A 26,418-nucleotide genomic window follows, 5' to 3' on the forward strand; every position below is an offset into this window, starting at 1 on the left:
GCTGTTTGCTGGTGTTATAGCCTACGCGATTAGCCACATCCCGCGCAGAACGCAAAATAAAAATCCCACACTCGGAGTTGCAAAGTAAGCGTAGCCCCATACTGCTCTTTTGATGAATCACAACCAAACGGCCAAGAGGAACAACACCCCAAAATTGAAGTACTCCGTCTTTATCAGAGCCATCGAGCGCCTCAGCCCTCCACAGTCACCTGAACACCCCTCGCGGTCGGCTTCGCTCTGTGGATGAGAAATGAGGGTGTCTCATTGCGACACGCTGCCATCAGCTATCCAAGCTCACAGAAGGCCAGAAGTGCCCCACACAGCCACTCGGCATCTCCAGCCAGGCAAGGCTTCCTGGCACAACTGCCGCAGGCCCTGAAGTCCCAGTGCCAGAAGCAAGCACCAAGCCTATCTCGCACCATATAGGAAGCAGCGTAGCGGGCTGCCATCCAAACTGTGGGTCATGCTCCAGCAACGCGTGCGGAACTCCCAAGAAACCCACCTCAAGGTAAGGCCGGCCAAGGGCCCAGCGTGACAGGGCCCAGCTGGAAGCACGGCTGAGCTGGCCAGCCAGAAGCACACATTTGGTTCTGGAGGTTGGGCAGCCGCTGCTACTCAGTGTCACATCCAGTACAGTGCAACACCACCACTGTGGTTCGGTCCCAACGTCACAAAACAACTCAAAGTATTTAGGTGGAGGCGTTTACTGCTGAGATGCCAGGAATTCCTACTTGAGCCCACAGTACTCAATCGGTGGATCTGTCAATCAATGCCAGGTCACCAGTAAACGGTACTAACCACTGTAATTAGACAAGACTAATCCAAACCAACGCTAGAGACATAATGCTTTTACAATTACACATCATTAACCAGTAAGTCAGAACATGCAATCTGTGCAGGTATCTCCAGAACACTGAAAATAACATAAACCTCCTGCTTTGCTTCAAACCATTGTGAACATCACGTACAAAGTAGCAGCAAGGGGCTCAGTGCAAACACTTGACACCGCTGTCTCTAGAAGGCAGCAGCAGCTTGTTTTTGCTCATCTACCTCTTAGTAAGGGGTAGAAAAGCATCATCAATTATTGTATAGGTCCACTCAGTGGTGCAGTATTGAAATTACACACCCCAAGAAAACAACTCAACCTAGCAGGGTTACACCTCGACACTGCTCAAAGTAAAGCTTCTCTGAGGGTGTCATACAGTTAATGAAATGGCTGGAATAATTAACAGCTATAAGGAAGTACTATGAACGCACATCCCAGAGACTTTATTGTTTCAGTAGCAGTCAAAGATTCTTAGTATAGAAATCCATGTTTATTTGAAAAAACTGCAAAGGATTTTTCACAATATAAATTAGGTCTACTTACAGAGTTTTAGTGGCTGAAGTAGCTGTGACTCGACTGCTAATTGGTTATTTGCTAGTGTAATGTTAAATGGGATCTACACTGCTAGTGTAACATTAAATCGGATCAGGGTGTCATTTATATTGCAAATTTTACAAGGTCTCATAGAAATAGTCAACCAACTCTTCTCTCTCCTAGTAATATCAACAGTGAACACTATGAACAATACATCTGAAATGGATGACTCAACTTCTCGACTGAAGTTTCTAAACAACTTTCAATCATTCAAGTATTATGGTCCCTACATACACACTCCTATGTGGCTAAAAAAGACATGGCAGACAACTCAGCACACTGCCACCGTATCATAGTAATTACAAAATTGTCAGGTTTTAAACAGCAAGTTGTACCTTAACCAGTTAATTAAAAATAGAACAAGTAGGTAGACTATTTTGCAAATAAAAGAGCACACTAGTGTGCCATGTATTAAGGCATACCTTTAAATCCACACTTGTCATCTCTAACAAGTTTCATACAATTGCTACCAAGTGAAAGAAATAGAGTTGTCTTGCAAAACTGAGAAAGAAATACAAAATATCTGGAAGCCTACATTTTTAAAGTACAAAATTAACCTTCAGTCCTCGTGTCGAAATGCTATACACAGTACAAACAGCAATCCTCCCCCTATATGATCTCCCGAGGATTTAATAAAGCTGGAGGTAAATTTGAGGGTTTCGATTCTTCATCCAGAAGTACCAAATCTTCAATTTCGCTACCTTTGTACTTCCTTTTACAGATCTTCACAATAACTTTCTTCTTGAGGAACAATTTCAAAGCTTCTCTTGAAGCAACTGCTTTGGCGTTTTCCATGTTTTTACCACAGCCAGTACCCAAATACACAGACTTGCACCTCAGTTCACAAACTATATTCTCTAGAGAGCTCTTATTTTGAGGTAAGTCTGCAAGTTCCTTCAGGGGAACAAAAGCAACATCTAACGTAGCTTTTACAGACTGGATAGATGAGTTAAGAAGTTCCGCGTGATTTACATTAGGGCTGAAGCCTCCCACAGCAACCAGTTTCCATGCTACAGCCTTATACAGTCTGTTGAAAAAAGGCTGTCTTTCCTTTGCGTCTTCACTGGTTAACGGTTTGCACAAAGCTTTAGCGGGGCCTTCGCTGGCCTGTGAACCACTCTTGGAAGCCAGCTGTGAACTCTTGGCGGCCTGAGCCCCGCTGCGGGAGGGACCTTGCTGTGCACCACTCCGAGCGGCCAGCAGCGATGCCGCCGCCTGAGCGCTGCTCTTGGAGGTCAGCAGTGAGGCGCCCTGCTGCGCGCCGCTCCGCGCAGCCAGCAACGAGGCAGCCACTTCCGCGCTGCTCTTAGAGGCCAGGAGCGAGGAACCCGCTTTGGCAGTGCCCTTAGAGGCCAGCAGCAGCGAGGAGCCCACCTGGGTGCCGCTCTTGGGCGCCAGCAGCAGCGATGTGCCTGCCTGAGCACTGCCCTTGGGGGCCAGCAGCAGGGAGGGGCCCGCCTGAGTGCTGCTCTTGGACACGGAAGGTAGACCACTCACTTGGGTTTTGGAAGACAGCAATACAGCACTTGTTTGCGTTGTGCTCTTGGTAGCGGTCACTGGCACTGCTGCTGCCTGCACGGTGCTCTTGGCAGCAGCTGGCAGCACTGATGCCACCTGTGGGGTGCTCTTGGTAGGGGTCACCGACACTGCTGCTGCCTGCGAGGTGTTTGTGGCAGTTGGTGGCACCTCTGCTGCCTGTGGGGCGCTGTTGGTAGCAGCTGGTGGTACCTCTGCTGCCTGCGGGGCGCTGTTGGTGGCAGCTGGTGGCACCTCTGCTGCCTGAGGGGTGCTGTTGGTGGCAGCTGGTGGCACTGCTGGTGCCTGCAGGGTGCCAGTGCTGGAAGCTGGTGACACCGCTGCTGCCTGCGGGGCAGCAGTTGGTGACCCTGAACTTAACGCAGTTTTTTCAGGCGATGGCACATTTTCACACTTGCCTTCCTTAGACGGATTCTCTCCTGCTTCTTTTTCTGGTGAAGATGGAGCTGGGCTTTGCTCAACAGTACGTTCAGCATTAGTAGGCTTTTCTTCTGCTTTTGCGATTGATGCGGTGAATGCTTCTTGATTTGAACTGCAAGTTGACAGGGAGCCTTCCGAATCTTTGCTAGCATCTTTTTCCTGCTTTTTGGGCAACGGGCTCTCTGTTTCCATAGGGACTTCTGCCTTGGTTGTTTTCACATCTTGTCCAGTGTCCTTAGAATCTTTGCATTTTTCAACAGCTCGCTTCTTGGCGGGCTCCTCTATCCCTTCTGCAAAACAAGGTAGGTATGTTACTCTCTTTGGGTTTCTGCACCGTGAAGCAATTTAGCTTATTTTCTAAAAAAAACCCCGGCAGTTATCCCTCTAAACATTAAAAGTATATATTGGGAATATACCTTGAATTGCAATTTCAAACATCGATCTGTTATTTCAGAATATTTTAGTATTTTTTGACACAAAAATTGGAAATGCAGCCTCCATTTCGAAACATTTTAACATTTGTTTGGCAAAAATACAAACAAACAGTGGCCATATGCTAGACTTGGGTTTTTGGTTTGGGATCTGAAGGCCCACCTGTATCTGTACTCTTGAAGGCCAAAACAAAAGTGACTGAAGTAGAATTAACAGATTATCTGACCTTAAAAATAGGTGTATTTTGTCCAGTCATATCATGAACGCGTATTTAAAATACCACTTTAGGATTTCTTTTAAGAAACAAAAGACTGAGTTTCTCACAAAGCCGCACTGTTACTTTGCTTTCAGCACCAGGCAGACAAGAACACACGTAAGCTACAGCACAACCACCCACATCGTGTTAAAGGAGTTGGCAACAGCTGTAGAAGTTCAAGAGCTTTGCTGCCATCAGAAGAGCTCGATATTGCCAGCAGAATGTATTCGCATTACGTCTGTTTTAAAGGCATCAACGAGCAAACAAAAAAATAGAGAGGGGAAAAAATGAAGGAGTTTTAAAAGTCAGTTGTCCCGTTACTTTCTCGACCCGAGGCAAAGCTAGCACATTCAACACAAGCATATTCTAGACTCCTATGTATTGTCACAGCTATGATCTGCTAACCATTGCTACTTGATATGCCTCTTTTCTTCACCTTGGCAACCAGTTCATCTCTCGTGGTGCGGACGGGTGCGCCGGTCACTTGGATGCCTTCGGCCATTTCCAGCGCCTTCTCCGTGACCTGAGGAGGGTACCTGCAGGGGCGAGAGCGGGACGGGAGGGGGGACGGACAGGATGGGGAGGGGAGGAGCGCCGTCAGCCGCCAGCCGGCCGCCTCCGCCCGCACGCCCGCCCGCCCGGCACTCACCGGCATCCCAGGAAGACGTGGTTGGCCCACACCATGGAGAGAGAGACGAGGCGCCGCAGCTCGGCGCTGCCCGCCGCCGGCGGCTCGCCCACATTGCGCAGCAGGAACTCGCGCCGGTACCGCCAGTGGTGCTCGGGCTCGCAGGACCCGCGCAGCGCCTCCGCCCAAGCGACCTCTTCCTCCGTCCGCCCCAGGGGCTCGGCCGCCGTCTTGCTCACCATGGCCGCTCCTTCCGCCCGCGCGGGGCCCGCTCCGCCCCCGCCCGCTCGCCTCGCCAGGCCCCGCGGCGGAACAACGGCTCGGCGACCGCTCAGCTCCTTCCGGCCGCGCGCGATGACCTCACAACCGGCGCGCGCCGCTCGCCCCAGGCTGCGTTGCGGCGCGAGGGGCGGCCCCGCCCCAACGGCTCTAACGGCCGGGGCGCCGCGTGGGCGGGACTGTGAGGGGAGCAGCGAAGGGCGGGGCTGTGAGGGGAGCAGCGAAGGGCGGGGCTCCTGCTTCGTCCGTCCTCTTGGGAGCGCTCTTGCTTTGTTTTTTTCCTTTAGCTTTGTTTGTTTCGTTGTGCTGGGCTTTTTAATTAAAAGGATGGGTGGGTTCACGCAGGTTCCTGCTTCCAGGAGCTTATGCTTCTGCAGAGCTCTTTGTCCGCAACCCTCAGCTCTTGAGCTTATCAGAGTGGCGTTTCTCCCTCACTTTCCCGCTTTTCACGGGAAAAGAGGTGTCACCGGCACGAGTGATGTCTTTGCCTCCTTTAGGAGGTGGTGGCGAGGGAAGTTGTTGCAGCATTTTGGAGAAACCCTCAATAGACGAGGTGTGCTAAGTGTGGGGGCTGCTGGCTGCAGAGAGTTCACACAGCGGCCTGTGCAGTGCTGTACGCCTTCTTTACATTGGAAAAGCTTAGCCCAGCATTTATTCAAAATAATTGGAGAATCCCGTGTGGAAAAGCAACGAGTGCCTTGCAGCAGTACTCTAAGCTTCAGCCCGCTGAGGTGGTGCCTTTAGAACCAGTGCCAGAAAAAAACTAAGGCAGTTTTTCCTCAGTACCCATGGTCTGAGGGGAAGTGTATTTCCTTTATTTTCTTGGTTAGCCCACACAGTGTTCTCTTGTGCATAGCTGGTGGCCAAGAGCAAACAAATGGTCATGAGCATGTGAGGACCTGACAAAAAGAGCAAGAAAAGGGGAGCGAGTTGTGTACTGTCTGGTGTGCGTGACTCACTGCTATGGGTTTATTCAGAAACAGTGTCAGGATGTTCAGAAGTGGCTCTGTGGTCATCACTGATGTGGTGTCACTCCTCCGTATCCAAATGTCAGTCAGTCCTCTGTGTGGGTTGTCTGGCAGTATATCCTGAAATATCTGAAGGATACAACTGCCACACTGCGGGTTCCACGTAGAGATGGGGTGGACCTGTCTTCTATGCCTCTGTCTCCATGCTACCACGATTCTTGACTTCAGAGTTAATACAGACGCTGAAAGGCAAAGGCGAATGGAATCCCTGGAAAACAGGTCTGAGAGTGCGCTCCAGCTAAGATGATCCATGGTGCTGGCCTTTCTGGTCATGCTCTCCAAGGAACCAGTCCTCCTTCTAACAAACACAGCTAGGCCCTGTCCCAGGCTTGTGAGCTGCCCTTCAGGGATTGTAAGAATTCAAACAGGTCTGGGTAGCTGTAGCTGAATTACTGGTCATCTTGTGAGCGTAGCAGAGCTCACAGCACAACCTCGAATGCTCCACAGCCAACTCAGCTGCCAAGTGAAACTACTGAGGACCAGTCCACGCTAGGTTAGTAACTTACCACTTAAGAGTAGCAGTTTGGGTGAATTAGACTCTAGAGAGTGATAGAGGCAATGCCTCAGAGGGATTGCTGGTGCCAAATGTCAGAGATAGCCCTCCACAGCTTAGAGTTTGGTCACTCCATGTGTGTAAGGTAATATGGTCTCATCTGTGAGACCTGGGCCCCTCCAAAGGCATCCTTCTGGGGAGTATTGAAGACCCCATAGAGCTACAAAGCCTCACACATTATCTGGTACTAGAATGACTCAAGAACTGATTTGAATATTTTTTTGCCCAACTTGAGAGAATGCTTCTCTGCCCTCTGACCATATGGGTGAACACAACCACAGATGGCAGCTGGAGAAGTCAGAATCCTTCGCACTTCTGCACCACAAAAAGTTTTTGTGAGCATCTTCTGGGCTCTGGTGCCTTTCTGGCACGTTGTGCTCTTAATTTGTTGTTAATTAATGCTCCTTCTGAACCAACATAGCCTTTCTCTTGGGACAAAGGCGACCAAGTACTGGTGTCATGCCGGAAGCAGGCCAGATCCCAGCCCCAGAGTGTGGAATGTCATGCACGTGCCCACACAGACACGTAGTTGTCTACCCGCAGTGCTCTCTGAGAACTAGACACATACTGTGTCGCGGGTTGATTAAAAAAGTGTGTTTAGTAGAAAAGAGAGAAAAACACTGCTGTTAATTTTAAAAAAGGAAACAAGTAGTGTTTTCGTTCTCACCAGGAAAGGCAATTTTGAAGTTAAACACCTCATTGATGGTGCTAATACTGTGCATTTAATTTTAAGATTGGAAGAAAAGAGACGTTTTTGTTCCCACCAGGGAAGGATCTTCTAAATACCACATTGATAGTAGTGTTGTTACAGTCTTTTGGGGCTTGATAATAGCTTCTTTTGGCAAGATACAACTAAAATCTCAAGGTGAATCATACCAGCATCTATAATCACGGTATTGCACCTGCTGTATACACTTGCTGTATAATAAAGTTTATTTCTGCCTTTGTAAACTAGTGAATTATTATTTTTCCGGAGTCAAGTCCTGCTGAAACACAGAGGGCAGCAGCCCCAGTGAGTTCAATTATGTTCTGTGCAGTTAAGGTTAATATGTAGTGACACTCGTTATTCAGCTTTATGTGAGAAGTGTACCCTTAACATCACAGCAATGCTAACGATAAAACCCAGAGTTATTGCCATAGAAGGGTCATGTCAGTGAGACCTTACGGACCAGGCCGATAAATCATCTGAAGACCATCTGTAGGTTGGTCCTTGTAATAAGTAAGCACTTGCATGTCCTGGCTTGTGTTCATTAGGAATGCAGTTTGTTCTGCTGGAGCAGAGCATTGAAGGTCTCTTAGACTGGCCAGGGACAGTACTTGCAGGGGGACACATCTGTATGTGCCAAGGTAACTGTCATTACTGAGCCAGGAGGTGTAGCAGTGCACATCTGCCTTCTGATCTAATTACCTGAGGTTGTGGAAGTGTGTTAGATACAACCGTCCCAAATAGCCCTTAGAATGGCAGAAAATATTTACTAAAAGAACATTAATGACTACGTAAGCTTGCCAGTGAGAGGAAAGGTAGAGTAAATCTATGTTTTTATTTCACCACAGTTATACTACTGTGAGCAGCTGTGGATTGCAAAGCTCCCCGCTCTCCTGAGACTTCTCTGCTGAGGAAAACTTACTGAAGTTGCAGTGGATAAAACTAAAGGTAAAAATGAAGTGCTGAACTGATAATCATTTTCACATACACCTGTGCCCTTACCACTAGCTAAAAGTACTATTTTGCATCTAGTAGTACTTTATAAGTGAACTATATAGCAATGCCTACAATAGGGTTGTGAGTTATTTCCCGTTATGTGAGTTTGTTAAATTAAAGCACACAACTTGCTAAACATCCATTGCTTGCTATGAAATTTTCCATGCTATGGATGGAAGCTTAGGATGGCTTTCCAGATAGAAAATGTGATCTAAGAACAAAGGTGGAGGAAAAAAAGAAAAAGAAAAAACACCTTATTGCGGTTAAAATGGTTAAAATATTGTGGTGATCTTTGAAGAGCTTCAATGTCTTCGTGCTCTGGAACAGATTTGGAATTTGTCATGAAAACCTGAACTGGGGAGGGTCGATATGGAAGGTGTCTGGTCTTATGAATACACTTGGTGAAATTTATAAGCCTTTGGGGAAATGAATTTCCTACATTCCTGACTTAGAATACACCCTCACCACTCTTGCTACTGCAGTTGAGTCTACTCCCCTTATGAGCTTGCAGGGGTACAAAAGAGTCCTCTGTTTGCCACACTGGACTGCGATGTAACCGAACTGGAAGTGAGGCTACAGAGAATATTCCCTGTGCTCCCCAGAAGCTGCTGTTTCCTTTACTGGTGCTTGAGGGTGTCAGACAGAAGCGGTGAGAGGACAAAGGCCTGATTGAGGGGAGGGAACTACTGAGTGCTGAGGTAGAGGATATGGTGAGATTGAAATTGCTACGAGGGAGAAAAGGTAAACCTGTGAGAAATAGAAATCAAATGCTGCAACTGGGTGAGGGAGGAATTGAATTCTCAAGGAGAAACAAATGAAGAGGAATTAAAGGCAGTGGGACAAGTACCTATAGATGGGGGGGGCTGTATGCCAACAGCCTGGAACTAAGAGAAGTGAGACAATAGATCTGGAGGCTGGTGAGGAAACATGAAGAATTGGTAGAGCAGAAAAACAAAGAATAAAATCTCAACTCTGGGCATAGGGACAAGCAGTGATGGGAAGCAGAGCACTGACAGAGGAACCATTGAGATTTGAACAGAGACCTGGAGAAGAGAAAGGGAAAACTCTGTGTGCACAGAGACATCAGCATTTCAATCGATTTTTTCCACTGCAGCAAGCATCTACTGGGATAACTGACAGGAAGAAAATACTCTCCCTTTCTAATGTTGTATGAGGTGTTTTGGTGTTTTCTCGTCTTTTCTGTGTGCTATAAAGAACCAAAAGAAATAGAACCCATTTGTCTGCAGAAATCCATCCTGTGAGACCACCTCTAAAGGGTTTTTAGATAGGAAGCCTTAGGCCTTTGGCAGACAGCTCTGCTCCAGAGTTGGAAAAAGCCAGAAAACAGCATTAAGAATCATAATGCAAATATTGGTGAGAGTTCATTGTGATTCAATTAGAATCTAAATATGCAAGAAGACTTTATCTGAAAAATAAAATATGTAATGAGATGATAACATTTATACTAAGCTTCTATTTATGTGTGCATCTCTGTATGCGTACATACACATGTGCATGTCCATCCGAACAACCGCACCCACACATCTACCCCTAATACAATGTAGTTATAGGTGATTATGTGTTTAAAATACCTGCATTACTGAGAGTGTGAGCACCTGCAAATCTGGTTACCCTTGCTCCTTCTGTCAAACTATTCATGCCTTGGAGAAAGAGAAAAATTACAACTAATATTTTATTGGCTTGGGCAGCGGATAGCTGCATTACACAAATGGATGCCATTAAATCTTTATACCATGCTGTACCGGTATAAATTCGGAATGTACTACATATTTTGCAGCCACAAATAACTATTTTAGAAATGATACAGGGAGCTTTCCTGAAACTTCAGGCAACAATGTCAAATCTAATTTGAATTATTGCTATTGAAAATCGTGGCTCTGTTTTTCATTATTGTTACAGCAATATCCCTGACAACCCGCAATTTACCTGGTATGAACAGCACCTCCGGAAAATATAGAGCTGTTTAGTGAGCTGTGGTACTTTTGTATATCCTTTCTGCGCATAGCCGTGATATTTCACGCTAATTCCACTAGATGGCACTGAAGGAGACAAAATTGCGTGGAAATACCTCCAGAAGTTCAACGTAGCTTCAAAAAGTGAGAATGACTTTTTCATTTCATTACTGAAATAGACAAATGTGATCTCATTTTACAACCTGATGTAATAATTTTTCATCAAAATCAGCTCTGAAACACTCTTAGCTGTAGTTCCAGTTTTTGACAGTGGCAAAATTACAGCGGAACCAGTCTAGTTTTCTGAGTTTAAATACCTCTCCTACCATCGAAAAGGTAAAAACTAAAAGATGCAGCTTTCAATTTTTCTGCATTCTTATGCGATTATTTGCAAAACATCTGCAGGATTTTTGGTCCTTGTCCTCCACAGCAATGCTGTCAATACTTGGAAAATGATGGGCAGGTACAATTTTAAGTACGTTGGGTTTTAAGCTTATTTTTAAAATTGCACAGGAATCAATTCAGTATTATAGGCTTCCACCTGTTGAGGAACTGTTGTATTGCGTTTCAGAGACCATCTCAACTTGAAATTCCATCTGCAGTCCCTGTACAAGGACCCCTGTTTTTTCCTGGGTAGGGACTTTGATCCTGCCAGGAAGGCACACAATTACTCACTGTCATTCAGAACTATAACCATCTTTGACTCCGCTCTCTCTCTCTTTTTTTTTTAACCCATTTATCTTGATGCATATGAATTTTGTTTCCTTTTGTTCTGCAAAGTCTCTTCTTATCTCACAGATACACTGCAGATCACAGATAGGGTTTTTTCAGGCTTTTGTTGGCTCTCATCCTGCTTGTGACAGTTGGTTTTTTTCCTACACCAGACCTGACCTGTCAAAAAGGTCCCCTGAAACAGTGCTGTTGCACTTATCTTCCTGGCCTGTATCTGTGGCTCCTTTTTGTGTTTCCTTCTCTAGCATACCTCCACAGACTTCCCTGACTCTGCAAAGCCCTTTAGCCCTTTGAGAGCATAGTTTGACAATTTTTTGGGCAGCCATTCTAGTTCTGGCCTAAGACAGTCTCTGCTCCCAGCCACTCACTCCTGTCTCTTTGATATCCTTGCTAGCATGCTGGCACGATTGTTTTGCTCAGTTATGTGGTGATCTAGATTAGGAACTTGATTTGGCTGAAAGGCAGTGTTGGGGAGGGAGGAGAGGCACCTTTTTCAGCTGTTTATTTCTCCAGTCTGGTCTATCAAGCAGTGCTTGTGCTGGTGCCACTGAGGGGGGTAGGTCAGGGGCAGATACAAGTGGCAAGATGTGTGGTTGCAGGGCAGTAATGGTTTATGCTGATTCAGGTGGTACTGTTGCTAGCTGTTGAGCCATGACCAGATCTCAGCAATAGAGTTAAGCCAAGCTAATAGCTAGCTTCTGCTGAAGGGGTAATTCTTTGTGTCCTTCCTCTTCCCTCATCCTGGGTTTCTGCGACTTTCCTTGTGCCAGCACTGATGCTTATCTCATTCCGCAGTGAGCCAGATGTGGGAGCCAAGCTACGAAGTGTGTGTTTGGAAGAATGTTACTTTTATGAATATCCTAATCACTTGTTGCCTGGGTGCCCACGGAGCCTCCTCTCAGCAGCAGCTGGCTGCTCTGTCAGATCAGCTGTGTTCTCAGTTGCACCAAAACACTTCACAACCTCGGTCTTTTCCTGTCATCTGCTGTCCTCTCCATCTCCTTATCTCATCCATCTGCTTTTCTTGTAATTGTGTTAATGAAGTCCTTTTGGTCACCCTCAACATATGGAATACTCTCCCTGAAACAATCTCTGCGTCCTTCAATTCTCACAAGATTTCTTCTACCACGACACAATAAACTGCAAGTTGATAATGCACAGTTTAATTGCTTATAGGAATTACGGATCTCGTTGCTGTACTGAATGTGTCCATATATTAGTTTGAAGCGGGCATGCAGTTTATTAGGGAAGCTAAAAGAATCTTTTTTGGAAAACAGAAGTCCTCAAAGCTATACCCTGAAGCAGATGTACTTCCCTAAGGTCATATATAAATAGCAGAAGCTGATTTGCTGTTGCTTCACACCTTGGATCATCATTCATGCTTGTGTAAATGGACATAGCATTGCTACTAAGCAGTTTACAACAACATCTTACAGAATTGTAAATTGCTACCCCAGAGACAAGATAGCAGAGAGTCAGCACTTATGTGGGCAGCTGAGCATGGAGACCTAGGGATTTCTTTTCACCTACCCATTCTTGTTGTTTGGGTTCTTTTTAGAAATGTTACAAGCATATTCTAAACTTACTTTATCCTAGCATTTTGGTATGGTAAGGGTTTTTTTTCTATTCATTTATATAGAAAATATAAGGGAAAATAGCGAGTAAAGTTTAACATTGCCTTTGAAACAATAAAATAACCTGTGTTTGGTATGGAAAAAACCACACTCATGACAGAGGGCACCTCTATGCCATGCAACAGAGCACAGGACTTAGGAGAGCACAGGAAGCAGCAGCTGTAGACTTGCATATGAGCACTGCTGTGCCCAAAACACTTAACCCTGTTGGTAGGTAGTGCTAATTAGGCTGGACACTGTGCTAATTAGGTTGGACACAACACTGCAAATATTCAGTGTCTGTGACTCTGACTCCGACCTGGCTGGAGAATTCCACACATACGGCTGCATCAAACCATATGTGCATATTGAGGGAGAGAAGTTGCTGGCCTGTGGCCTTTCTTGCATTACCCCTGTAGGGTTTAGCTGCAGTAACAGATGCATTTTTCACGTACAGGTGTCAGATGTGGCTTTGCGCCAAGGTTTACCTGCCTCTTGGTAAAAATAGAAAATGCCCTCTTAAATGTATATTTCAGGCTGTGAGTTGTTGCCATGAAATAATGGACATCCAAACAAGCTGCGTCTCTAAACAGGTCTGTTTTGCTGCTTAATTAGGGCAGTAAGTACTGATGGACAAGCAGGAAAGACACCAGGATGATGGTAATTTTTTCAGCTGCCATAATTTTATAGAAATTATGATTCTACTGCAAGGTCACAGAGGTGTACAGCAGAGTGACAAAGAGCAAAGCACGGTCTCCTCCAATACATTTATCAGGAGACCTACCTTTCACCTTCAGTGAGACAAAGCAATGTTTCAGGTTAGAGATACAGTCATGACTAAAGCATTAATTCAGAGTCTGTGTAAGTGGGTGGCAAGTACGTTCCCAAAGCATTGCCTGCAGAATTGCTGTATTGTCAGATGACTGATAAATACATCCGTAAATGTAACAGTCTTTCAAAATAGTTTTAGGATTCGAGTTGTTGTTTGTATGAGGACTGTTGCTTATGAGTAAGAAAAAATTAAACTGAAGAAGCAAATCGAAGGCATTATTCAAGAGGCAGCATTTAGAATGACCTGTGGGATGGAGGAAATAGAACATCTTTCTCTTATTTTTTAAAATGGCTTCAAGTAGTCATTTTGGCAACTTCTCTCTGCTATTTCATTTCCATTTGACAGACAGATGAAATAGAGGTTTTGTTAGAACGTAGTGAACCGTCAGTAATTAGTCCATGGCAAGTCAGCAAGGAACTATGCCACATAATATATTTGGGCATAATGGATTAAGATTTGACACCTGTGAAATTATGAAAATGATGAAAATTAATAGCTTCTTGCTATTTGAATGGTTGTTCCTGGTGCTTTGTAAATTGTTTAATGTCACAGGGAGGGATCTGGCTCCCTGAAGATCTGAGCAATCACCGCAAACTTTATAACGCCATCAACCTATTTTTTTTAATCCAAGGTATGACAGTTGCAGTGAACATACAATAACATGAACATAGAATTAAAAATAAAACGTTGCTGAAGGAAAGGCACAGAATAAGTAGTCATGAAAATGAAGTTGGGTATTTTTTTCTTTTTTAACATTTTTTATGCTATCTCCAATTGGTTGTTTGGTTTGTTTGTTTGTTTGTCGTTGTAGTTTTATTTCCACTCTGTCTGCCAGGAAAACTTGTGCATGCCCAGCTGGATTTCTCTGAATATTAAAGCCGTGGCACTTAGCAAAACATTATTAAAGAGAGACATACAAAAGCAAACATTAACCGTGAACATTTTGTCAATATTTATAGGCACCGTGTGTTTCATTTCTGTTGGGTTTTTTGTTTTTTCTTTCTTTTTTTTTAATTTTAAAAACCCACTTGCTGCTAGCAGTTGATAAATATTTAGATCAAATTTGTGCCTGGGATATGGAGGCACAAGTTTTTTTTTCAGAAAGGACATTATAAATTCAATAGTGAAGGCCCATCACCAGTTCCCCGGCTCAAACTGGATAGCTGGCACTCTTCTGGGGTGTTTTCATAGGTCTGTTTGAAAAGGCTTTCTGTCTGGAAAGCTATCAGCAACCTAGTGATAGTTTTGCTTAATCTTCAAAAGTTTTAGTAGAGGGTGGACTGAATTGTGTCTCCTGGAAAAATATCTAATTTTGTCTTAATGACTTCAAGCAACGGCGACTCTACCACTACTCCCCTGGTAAACTGTTCCAGTGTTTAATTACTCCCCCTGCTAAGAAATTTCATCTTACTTCAATCCTGAATTTGTTTAATTCCAGTTTCCAATCATTACATCTTGTTACGTTTTTGTTTGCAAGACTGAAGAAAAAAACAAACCAGTATTACGTATCTTTTCCATATGTATATATTTGTGCATACTGATACAGTCACCACTCTGACAGATTTAATAGATGTCCTAAACTTTATACCCTATACATTTGTCTTTCAACCTCCGGATTGTTTTGCTGCCCTCTGTCTGAATTTTCTCCAGGGTTTACATATCCTTCTTGAATCATGGGCACTGGCTTCTCTGATGCTGTGTGTCAAGCAAGGTCACATCCTAATAGTTATTTCCTTTTTTCATACTGCCAATAAACAATAATTATGTATTGCAGCCGTCATTTGATGGATGTGTTGCATGTATTGGTAGATTAGTGTTTGTAGTCCCTAGAACTGTGGAGGTGTGCCACTTGAACTCTGAATGCATGTTCATGTTACTCCTAACTTGTGCTGTGAATTAAAGGAATAACACTGTATCTTTTGCCGTGTTATGTCCCTTTTTCTTGCTCAGATTATCCATGAATCTTAGAAATTAAACTGCAATTCTGAATTTTCTAAGTAAGTAGAGGAAAAGGCTAGGCTGTATAGAGTGAATTCTGTCCTTCCTGTATGAAGGGTCCTATATTAGGAAGAGAAGCAAAGGAACCTAATCAGGCAACAGCACTGGCTGAAGAACAATTATACTTCTTTTCTTCAGACTTCTTCAGTTTGATTGGGTCCTTGATCCTGTCCATCACAAGGCTATCTGACAATGTGGGCTGGCACACAAATGGTAGTTTTGTAGTTGTTTTTACTATAGTATTAAGAGCAGTTAAAGAGAACTGCTTGTGCAGCGCAGCTTTGCAATACAGCCGCACAACTCTAGCAGTTTGCCAGTCCAAGGTGGGTTCTGTTTCTTCTCCCCCTTGGCCATGCATTCCCTCTACCCTAGTTACAACGATGAGCTGAAATAGAAGAAAACAAGCTCCACCATAAAAAGTGAATAATTTTTGAATGGCTTAGTGAGCAGCACTTGCCAGCTGGGGCAGAATTGCATGGAAATGCTCCTTTCAGCGGCAGCTGGCCATTTGGACAGCTTTGCTGCTAAGAGTAATTTCCTCTCCAGAGTACAATTGCATAGCAGTTCATCGTTATCTAAGTCAGAGCTACCATGATCCCCCCTGGTATTTGTGCACTTGAGCAGTGGGTTGGTCCAGAAGGCTTAGCAGCCAAGCACTAAGCTTGCAAAAAAAAAAAAAAAAACAAACCCAAAACCCAAACCTGTTTGTTCTTGACTGCTTTCAGGGAATTGATGTGGCTGAAAATGAATCACTATATGACTATTTCGTACTGGGAGTTTTCAGCTAAACTTGTGACCCGATCAGCTGCAGTATTCTGCCACATGTGGTGAAAAGAGGGGAGAAAGGCCGGATGATGAATCCATGTCCTTGGGCACTGACAATGTCCATGATTTCACTGGTTTGTTTCCTGAAGCATACTATTAATGTGTATTAATGTGACATTTTGTTTTCACAGTAGGTCTTAAGATTATTGTAAGATGTTGAAAGAGGCCTGTTGTGTATGGAAGCATGTGGAGTCAGTATTTTGTGGATCATTCTGGACTCAATGATTATTGAATGGCAGCTTGTGTTTGCAGGGACCGACTCAGTGACCCAGCAGGTGTCTTTGAGTCTAATGTTTCCAGCTCTGTCCTTCCTAAAAGCACCCTATTGCTGAAACTGTTGAAATATAATTTTTATTTACTCTGTATTTTACTTTAGCCAGCTTCTAATTTGTAGCATTTGCTACCATTCAGTCTTACATTTCTTTAACAGCTGAGCAAGAAAGAACAAAATTTTACTCTCAGCTATGCAAAAGATTTTCCTCAAATGTAAGCTATTAGAGTCCAGCTGCAAACCAAACAGCACAGATATTTGATGTTTTCAACGATGTTACATTGTGAGCTCCTGTCTGCATTAATTAATTAGTATCATTGTTGAGCTGACTCCCCGCAGGACTGTATGATCTTTACTGCCAATGCCAGGAAGGGAACAGGAATTCTCAAACCCCTCAGTAGGCTGCTGAAGCAATGTTGGCATCTATAGAGCATTTCAAGAGCATTTCAAGTGACACTGGTGAAAAAGGTTCACTTTCTTATCCATATGAGAGGCTTGCCCAGATTCAGTTAGGCTGCTGGCTGAGGTGAGGCAAATCCACTTTCTGGGCAAGCTTTTGTCAAAGGCTATCTAAAACCTGAAGGGTTGCTGTCAGCTGATTCATCTTCATTTTGCTGATATGCATAGAGAAGACCTGAGATACACCAGAGTACAAATCCATGGAGATGCTCAGTACTGGGGTTGCAGTGTCAGAAGGTAGCCCAGAACTAAAAATCCGTTGGCTAAAAATCAAACTTGAGTCCAGTGGAGACGCAGCTGAATCCAAGGAAGGTCTTGGCACAGAATTAAACAACTTCCTTCAGGTGCAGAAAAACAGCAGACACTGAGAGTATTTACAAGTTGCCTTTATTAAATATTTTTTTGCAAGCTTGGGATGCAGTGTAATATAGTTTAATCTCTTCTCTCATCCCTCGTGCCTATTTCAGAAGAGAACAAGAAATTTAATCCAAACAAAGGATTAGGAAATTTCAATAACTGGACTGCTGCCATTATCCATACAATGGGTCAGCTCTTTAAATGCTTGTTCTTGATTCAACTGAAGTCAATGACTACATCAGAGGGAGCAGAATTGGAATGCAGAAAAGAGGAAATGAAAAATCTAGAAGAGCTACCTAGTTCTTTTACTTACTGTGCCCTCCCAGCAATGCATCCTGTAAACAAAGCTGCTCTGAGTAAGGATCTCTCCTCACTGTAGAATAAGGTTAGAGGTAACTTTTTTGAGATGGACAGAGGAAAGTGAAATGAGATTTAATATAGATAAACGTAAGGTAATACACCTGGGAAGAAATAATAATCATTACATATACAAAATCAGGCACTGCCGTTTAGAAAACAGTAATAGAGAAGAAGGTCTGGGAGCAATGGCTTTTAATTAATTACTGCAGTCAGGAACTCAAAATGCAACACTGGGGCAGAAGTCAAATGCATTCTTATTCCACACTAGTGCCAGAGGTTTGTTTCAGCAGTGACTGCACAGAGCTCATTTACACAAGCAAGAGGACTGACAACAGCACAAGCAAAATACTGAGCTTACAGCTACCGTGTCACTCATTTTATTTAAAGGCTAGAGCCTTTGCTGCTGATTCCATAAGCACAAGCTTGTGGTTTTCTTTTTGCTGAATGCAGTAAAACAGTAAGATAAATGATTTTCAAGATACAACTTTCGGATGAGTTGTAGAACAATACTTTCTCTTTTCTTCCCCTCATGCTTAAATGCAGAACAATGGCTTAAAAGTGATCAGATTTCATCTTGCCCAGGCTGAGGAAACAAAACCCTTTCCTTAAAGAAAAACACTACAGCTGAAAACAATATAGGGAGAATTAAGGCAATATAGCCAGCCATTCCACAATTGAATAAGAGAGAATATATTGGTAAGAAATGAATATATAGTAATTGAGGTAAGAATATATTGGTAATAAATGAATATATAGTAATTGAGGTAACAAGTGTTGTTCTAATGCACTTAGCAGATAACGTACAGAGGTATAAAAACTGTCCGTGTTCCACCAAAGAGCAGATGAAACATTACTATGCTGAGAAGACAGTGTCATGTGAAAGCCTGCCAGACAACCCAGACGGTCTGTCATAAAGAACTGTCTAATTGCAAGACCTGATGGCTATGTATTTGGAAGTTCACAGACTTTAGATCAGAATGAAACAGAAATTGGTTCCCGTCCTAGGAGAGGAAAGGGGGAAAGCCCTAACAAGGCACGAGGTGAAGAATATTAAAGATTTACGGGACTGTTTCATCCTGCTAATGCTGGGAGCTACTACCACAGAGAAATCACGCCTTTGATTCCTTGCAGGTCATGCTGTAAAGGTGCACATTTCCCTACTGTAAAGCAACCTTGGGGTGGTGCCATTTCTCCCCAGGCTGCATAACGCTCGAGCTCAAGCCACCGGGCTGTAAGCAAGCACAGAAAGAGGCAATGATTTATTTCAGGGCAGCTTTTTCTCCCCTTAGGAAAAGGGTGATAGACTTGGCGGCATGTATCTCAAACAGCATTTGTTTAGATAAGTGCAAAATTGGGTAACTATTTTTCTAAAGCTGCAAAAAGTACAACAAGACTATGTAACAGCCTTCATAACTGCTATTTCTTTTGCTTTTCTCCCCAGAAGTATCCATCTGAGAAGGCTATGTAATTAGTCAGCAAGGGGTCACTCCCCTTTTTCTCACAGCCTCTGGAGGATATGCTTTTCAGAGACTGCAGTGCTTAAACTGCTGAGGGTTTTAGCCTGTGAAAAAGAGGTTTGGAGCACATGATAATTAGCAGCTCAAGGCAGAAATTGCCTACCTGTCAGAATATTCCTTGCTATCAGCTCATGAATGTATTCCTTTGGACTCTCCTGAGTCTCCTTAAATGTGTGTTGTAGCCTGATTTGCCCACATAGAACTTTTTAATATAAAATCAGTCAGTGTATTACTCTTTAAGGCTTATAGCAAACCCATTTTTTCTTGGCAGAACAACATCTGGACAGAACAAGCGAAGACAGTTTGTTTATTGGACAAAGCAGGCATGTCATGTGTTTATACTATACCCAGACCATTATCATCCAGGGAAATTCAGTGTGATGGCAGAATACACAGGTAGCATTCTAATCCAAAAATACTTCTTTGTATCCCCAGATAAGTTCTCAACCGTTCTTGCAGGAGGTAGACATTTTCTTAAAGTTGCCTTCTTTGCCTGCTCACTGTTTTTGAGTTTCAGTGGGGAAACTACAGAGACTCTGGGAGAAAAAAAGGAACTGTAGTGAAATTGCTTTAAACTTAATTGGGGTTCACATCTGTTTTAAGAAAGCAAGAACCACAAACTGTCCAGCTCAAACTTAAGTGTTTCAGGCCTGTTTCTGAGTGACAGTCTTTATTACTGCTGCTTTCCAGACTGCAGTCTCAGATTTCTTTGAATTTCTTACAAAATATTTCTAACTTTTAATTATGGGACACTTTTTATGTGGTCTGATAGTGACAGGACAAGGAGGAACAGGTTTAAAATAAAAGAGGGGAGATTTAGGTTAGATGTTAGGAAGAAATTTTTTACTCAGAGGGTGGTGAGGCTCTGGAACCGGTTGCCCTGGGAGGTTGTGGGTACCCCATCTCTGGAGGCATTCAAGGCCAAGTTGGATGGAATCCTGGGCAGTCTGATCTAGAGGTTAGCAACCCTGTCCATGGCAGGGGGCTTGAAACTAGATCATCTTTGAGGTCCCTTCCAACCTAAGGCAGTCTGTGACTCCATGATTCTGTAAGTTATGAACACAACTGCACTTAACGACACTGTCATTGTCTTTCAATCCATTTGCAAAGGTCGTTTTCTTGGCTCGTTGTCCCAGTCCTGTCACTCCTCCTTTTCTACACAATGCTATTGACTCCCTTTTCTTCACTGTATGACATACAGATGATTTCTCTTTACTTTTCAAGCTGTCTCTTCTACAATATCAAGAAGTAGTCTGTCAGTGTTGTTATATAAATCATGTCAGTCTTTTAAAGATTGTGTGTATGTTGAACATACAGTTTCAGACTTTTACTCATGCGTAGCACAAAATTTCTCTGAAGACCCACAAGCCCACCTTGCTCTGCTTTGTCAGATATCTCTCCTTTGCCTCTGGGTTCGTCAGCCTGAGCATAACTACACAAGTTTTGCTACACACCTTCATACAAACTAATATGAACTGGTTATTTATTTCTGTTCATTTTGGAATTGCAGTGATTTTGTCATCTCACATGTAGATAAAGTGAGCATTCTGCTGTAAGTCATACCTTCAGAAAAGCAGCTGGAAGTGATGAGACTGGAGCAGAATATAGGCTGATAACCAGAGTATGCAATTAAGATTTTTAGAGATTTACAGCATCACCGAGAGGTGAACAGAGCTAGAAAACTGGGAGATCTACATGTTTTCAGTATTTAGCAGCTAGAATACCACGTTTTCATTCATGACCGTGAAGTGTCTGTTTTATTCAAGAAAAGCAGGTCCTGTCAAACAACTTTGAAAATTTTCTTTGGCAAGATTACAAGCACAGTTGATAAAGATGACTCCATTAATGTAATATGCTAGAGTTTATGTCAGGCATTTGTTTTATTCTGCGTGGCAGCCTACATAAAAGAGCTGTTGTGTGGGAAGCAAGCAAATGTAATCTGGTTTTCTGTATAGTTGTTTACTATGACGCAGCTCCTTGCAGTAAGCTTGTCTCCTTTCCTTGTTTTCCATGACTTTATTTCCTCCTAAGGCCTTTAGTTTAAAGATGTCTACCTGGTTGAGGCATTCATTACACTGAATCGTGTATGTGAACCAAAGCAGTTGGTCAAGGATCTGTCCGTTTCTATTTACACCGCATAATTATAAATTAGACCTAAATTTATCTATTTTATAAAATAAGTGTTGTCAGATTCCTACTGGAATAACACACATGGATTAATGATGTAACCATAGGAATAAACTCATGAACTTTTAATTGAGAATGAACCCAGTGCAGAGCATGACTCAATCCAGTTCACAGTGAACAAGTGCATCTGTAAAAATACACAGCTATCATTTGCATGCTGTTAGACTAACCTCAAGGTAGCCTATGGAATGCATGGAGAAATAGAAAAACTACTCTGAAAGCCCTCAGCAAAAATATCTGGAGCCCCAGCAGTGTGAATGTACGTGTCAATTCAAAGTGGAGGTCTTCTGTCCTTCTGTGATGATGTGATGTGATGATGATGTGATCCCTGGTGCCGTTCACTGTTACTAAGTTACACGAGGGTTTGGAAGGAAGTAAAAGATGATAACCTCAGCTAAAAAGGTATAAAAACTCTGCTAAATAAAGCTCCTCTCTCCAGTAGGTCTATATCTCTCTTGTGCTGGGGAGCCCAGAACTGGACCTAGCACTCTAAGTGCAGCCTTGCAAGTGCTGAATAGAGGGCAAGGATCACCGCCCTCAAACTGTGGGCACTCCTCCTAAGTCAGCCAAGGATACTGTTGCCCTTCTTTGTGGCAAGTGCACATGGCTGGCTAGTGTTCAACTTGGTGTCCACTGAGACTCCAAGATCCTTTTCTGCAAAACCTGATTTCCTGCCAGTTTTTGCTTAGCATATATAACATCCTGGGGTTGTTCCTCCCCAGGTGCAGGACTTTGCCTTCTCTTTGTGGAGCTCCACGAAGTTCCTGTCATCCCAATTCTCCAGTCTGTCCAGGTCCCTCTGGATGGCAACAAGACCCTCTTGTTGATCCTATGAGCCATCTGCACCAGTACTGTGTCATCTTCAAACTTACTGAGGGTATGATCTGTCCCACCATCCAGATCCTTAATGAACATGTTAAACATGACTGGAGTACACTGCTAGTTAGAGGCCTCCAGCTTGACTTTGTACCACTGATCACCATTCTGTGTTCCCATCCATTCAGCCAGTTTTCAATCTACTTCACTGTCTGCTCATCCAGCCCATACGTCATCATCTTCTCTATGAGAATGTCATGGGATACAGTGTTGAAAGCCTTTGTGAAGCCAAGGTGATTCTCAGTAATTTCAGTACAATTCACAGCACAATTCTCAGTACAATTGTTAGTACAATTCTAAATGGTATCTCCATGCACGTAATGAAAGGCAAGATTGTCTTTTTTTGGAGCCCAAGCACGGAAGCACTGATAATAAAATGTCTCTTTAATCATCTAATAAATTTAGTTAATTATTGTGGCAGGCCACGATGTTTTGGGATATTTACGCTTTTAAATGGTGCATTATACACCCAATGAATACAGCTATGTATTTGGTCTTTAATATTCAGGATGACTTGATTTGCTAACTGCAAACCCTATTAATCATCTGGATTTTAGATATTGATTCTAGCAGGTACATAGTGAATGTGTTTTTTACTTAAATCATTCAATTAACATGCACAGTGTATGAATAAACCATACACAGACAAAACCTCTCTGACTAAACGAAAGAAAGGCTTCCTCCTTCTATATGTGAAAAAGATTCAAAGTCATGACTGAGCTGTGGCCCTGAATAACTGTCTGTTTTGTGTAGGAAGCAAGGCAGTACGGAAATTATTTTGTACAAAATCAGTTCAATTCTCAGCAGTCAAAACATTTTGTAGTCTTCAGAAGCATATTTCAACTGTTTGTGCAGTAAGGAGATACTGTTCTTTATTTGGCTTTATTATTGTAATTTGCTATGAAAAAGAAAATTTAAAAAAAATTGTTGCTTTTAGTCATCTGATTTCTCATAAAGTAACAAAATCCAACTTGTTCTTAAATAGTTTATTGGGATTATGTGTATGGCTCTAACAAATGACTACTGTTATCAACAGGCTCTACTGTGACAGACTTGTATGACTTGGATAACAAATTCTTTAGTATCTCTGTCCATACATCTTGAAGAGAAAGCTTCTATTGTTGTAAGTCACTGACAAACTAGAAGAGAGTCTTTGCAGGGTTAACACGGGACAAGTTAATGACTTCACCATGTTAATTACATTCTAAGGCCTATCTGTTAAACAATTTTAATGTATTCTACATGGACCACAAAGTTTCGTGCATTACTGTTTTCTTAGTTTTATATTCTTGGTCTATGAATCTGTACATGACACACTTTGAATCTGTGGACCAATTTCAGCCCAGCTTGAGAAAAAAATTGTTTTTAAATATCACAGACATAATAAATGCTGCAAGTTTTGAAAATATTGTTAGGTGTACAGAGAGAAATTCGCGTGTGCTCCTAAGGTGAAAAGGTTTTTAAAACAAACTCTGCTGTTACCATTTCTGTAAGGTACATGTCAGATTTCCAGTTGATATGTGCCTAATAGAGAAGCTGCACATCATGTGCCACCTCTTTTCATGCTCACAGGCAAGGGACAAGATGGACTAAGGAGTATGTGCAAATGATAATTGTATATTTTTACAGGTACACTTATCTACCGTGAACTGGATTGAGTCATAACCTGCAATTGTTCTTGAGCATCTTGAGTGGTTCAATCACTGATTCATGTGTGTTTTATACAAGCATGCATCTAAGAGTACCTCCTTTACAGAATAGAGAGAGAAGGCAGGTCTAACTTACAGGGTTGTTGGTTTTTTTTTGCATAGCTACCAAGGGATAGATCTCTGATAAAATGCTTTAGTTCCTATGCCTATTATTTTGGTATTCTGAATACAGCAAGGCATTTGTGGTTATGCAATGGACTTTTAAAAATATGAGTTCATTGAGCATGCTTGCCAATGTTTGTAAAGGACTCTGGCATCCAGTTGGAGTGCTGACATCAGTTTCAATTAGTGTGTGATGAGACCCTTTGTTGTTGAAAGCATCATATTTAATGGTATAAATAGTCAGAGCAACTGGCTAATAAAATGTAAGATGAAATAAAATCAGTTTTAATATGTTTGTAGGAGCTGGGTCATGACTTTTTTCAGCACAACAGTTGGAGTCACAGCTTGGAGAAACTTGAGAACATCTGTTATTTCTGTTGAAAAATTAAAGTACATTCAGTAGCTCACACCTTTGAAATTCCTTTGTGGGGGAGGAAGACAACTTGTCTCAACACAAAGCCAATTGACTCAGGATTTGGAGAACGTTTGACTAGTTCATCTTGTAGGTCTGTCATAACTGTGACATGAAGGTTCTTTGGAGGGAAACTCTGAAAAGGTTTTTCTGTTGTGTGACTGATCAATGAAGTTAGTTGATGCCAGAAGGAAAGGATTAAGTGTCTTACAAATTTGCAATACATAGCAATTAATTTTGCAAATAAGCTTATTTATTGTGTAAAGTACTTAGAGTTGCTGCCTTTAAAAAAGCCAGAACTGTAGTTACAATTGAACTGTGAAATGAGTGCATCTTTTTGTGCATTTTAAATGTCTGTTATCAAAACAACTAACTTGTTGTACTTTTTTGTAACTTTTTTTTTTTTAATATGTTTTCTTCTATACCAAATCTTAGGGGTGAGGAAAAGATCAGCAAGAACTGAAAACATTTCTTATCATCAGCACACTTATCATGTGCACATGATGCATGTTAAACCCCTGGACATAAGCATCACAGGACATAATTGAAAAATGCTCTCTTTCTTTCTTTCTTGTTCCTGAAATTCTTTGCTGTTACTGAGTCTGTTTGTTTGTTTTGTGACATATAAATATGCATTGTTTTTGACAACACACACGAAGAGCTGTGTGTTTTACAAGCACACACACATTCTCAAATGACCCCTTAACTAACACTGACTAAGAGGCTTGTTTTCTGGGCTTGTGGAAAGGGTCTGAGTGACAGCCATTTGAGAGTGAAGATACCTGGACAAGCATATGTGCCCAAAATAACAAGGAGAGCATATTACCTTTCACAGTAGACATGCTATTCTTCACAGCAGACAAAGTGTCTAGTACATGAATATTAGCAAGGGGGAAAAGAAGGGAGTAATGTGAAAAGAGATTTGGAAATACTGATAAGAGATAGTGTGGTGTTTAGAAGTGTCTTTGAGTGTGAGTGAAGGTGAGGTCTGGAAATACAAAAACATAGAATTGTAGAGTGGCCTGGGTTGAAAAGGACCTCAAAGGTCATCCTGTCTCAACCTCCTTCCGTGGACAGGGTCGCCAACCACTAGACCAGGCTGCCCAGAGCCACATCCAGCCTGGCCTTGAATGCCTCCAGGGATGGGGCATCCACAACCCCTCCGGGCAACTGGTGTTTCTGCCCAAGCTGGTGGAAACAAACTGGTGTTTCCTTCCCTTTTTCCTTCCCTTTCCCATCCCTACATCTTTCCTGCCCCCGCCAACCTCCCCCCCCCCCCCCCCTTCAGGTATCCCTCTCCCCTTCCCCTATCCCCCTTCTCCTTTCCCTTTCCCTTCCCTGCAACCACAGCACAGGTGACTCTGCATTGTCATTAAGAAGTAGTAACATGTTTTGTTTTGAAAGCAGGGAATTGAGACCCACTGAGAGGGAAGGTCTCATCTGTGTCATCCACCAGAATGTGACAGTGAGGGTTCCTCAGCTGACCCCAAATCATTCAGTCTGCCAACACAGCACAGTGTAGAGCTGGGCAACATCTGCACAGTATCTTGTCCTGCCATGTAGTAATGGTAGCCTGTGGTGGGAACCTTCCCTTTGCTCTGGAATTTGCTCATTCCCAGTCCTTTGTGCATTAGATCTCACAATCCAGCAAGCCAGGTACCAGTAGAACATATGAAGGCTGTAGCAAAACAAAGAGCTGACCACAAGTTTTGTAGTCCAAAGAACACATCTGAACCTGAGGGCATTTTTGTTTCTGAGAACATGAGGATGCAAACTGGAACAAATAATGAATACAAGTGGGAAGAGAGAGCTCTACACAAGAAACAATTCTGTGCCTCATTCCCATTTTTATCTGTGCCTGTTCAGGCCATGTCTCCAGTGACAGTGTTTTTCTTGCGAGTAGTGTATAATGTAACAGTTTTGGCAGCTGCGAGGCTGCAA

The 26,418-nt window shown here is 42.8% G+C and overlaps 1 protein-coding gene across 1 annotated transcript; it reads right to left on the reverse strand.

Annotated features, from left to right (window-relative positions):
* Positions 1–1,243: 1,243 nt before the first annotated feature.
* Positions 1,244–5,054, reverse strand: CDKN2AIP (CDKN2A interacting protein). Its single transcript, XM_004941071.5, has 3 exons — positions 4,714–5,054; positions 4,470–4,600; positions 1,244–3,666 (listed from the first exon to the last, which is right to left on the reverse strand). The coding sequence occupies exons 1-3, from the start codon at positions 4,932–4,934 to the stop codon at positions 2,030–2,032; spliced, it is 1,989 nt and encodes a 662-aa protein (XP_004941128.2). The 5' UTR covers positions 4,935–5,054; the 3' UTR covers positions 1,244–2,029.
* Positions 5,055–26,418: the final 21,364 nt, after the last annotated feature.

Source organism: Gallus gallus, chromosome 4 (genome assembly GCF_016699485.2).
Source record: "Gallus gallus isolate bGalGal1 chromosome 4, bGalGal1.mat.broiler.GRCg7b, whole genome shotgun sequence".
NCBI lineage: Eukaryota > Metazoa > Chordata > Aves > Galliformes > Phasianidae > Gallus > Gallus gallus.

Bases quoted from the DNA above. Each gene is read 5' to 3' on its own strand.
- CDKN2AIP (XM_004941071.5), bottom strand. From the start codon at position 4,934: ATGGTGAGCAAGACGGCGGCCGAGCCCCTGGGGCGGACGGAGGAAGAG. The intron at 4,601-4,713 runs GTGAGTGCCGGG...TCGCCCCTGCAG, and splicing joins CACGTCTTCCTGGGATGCCG to GTACCCTCCTCAGGTCACGG. The intron at 3,667-4,469 runs GTTAGCAGATCA...CTTGTTTTGCAG, and splicing joins AGGCATATCAAGTAGCAATG to AAGGGATAGAGGAGCCCGCC.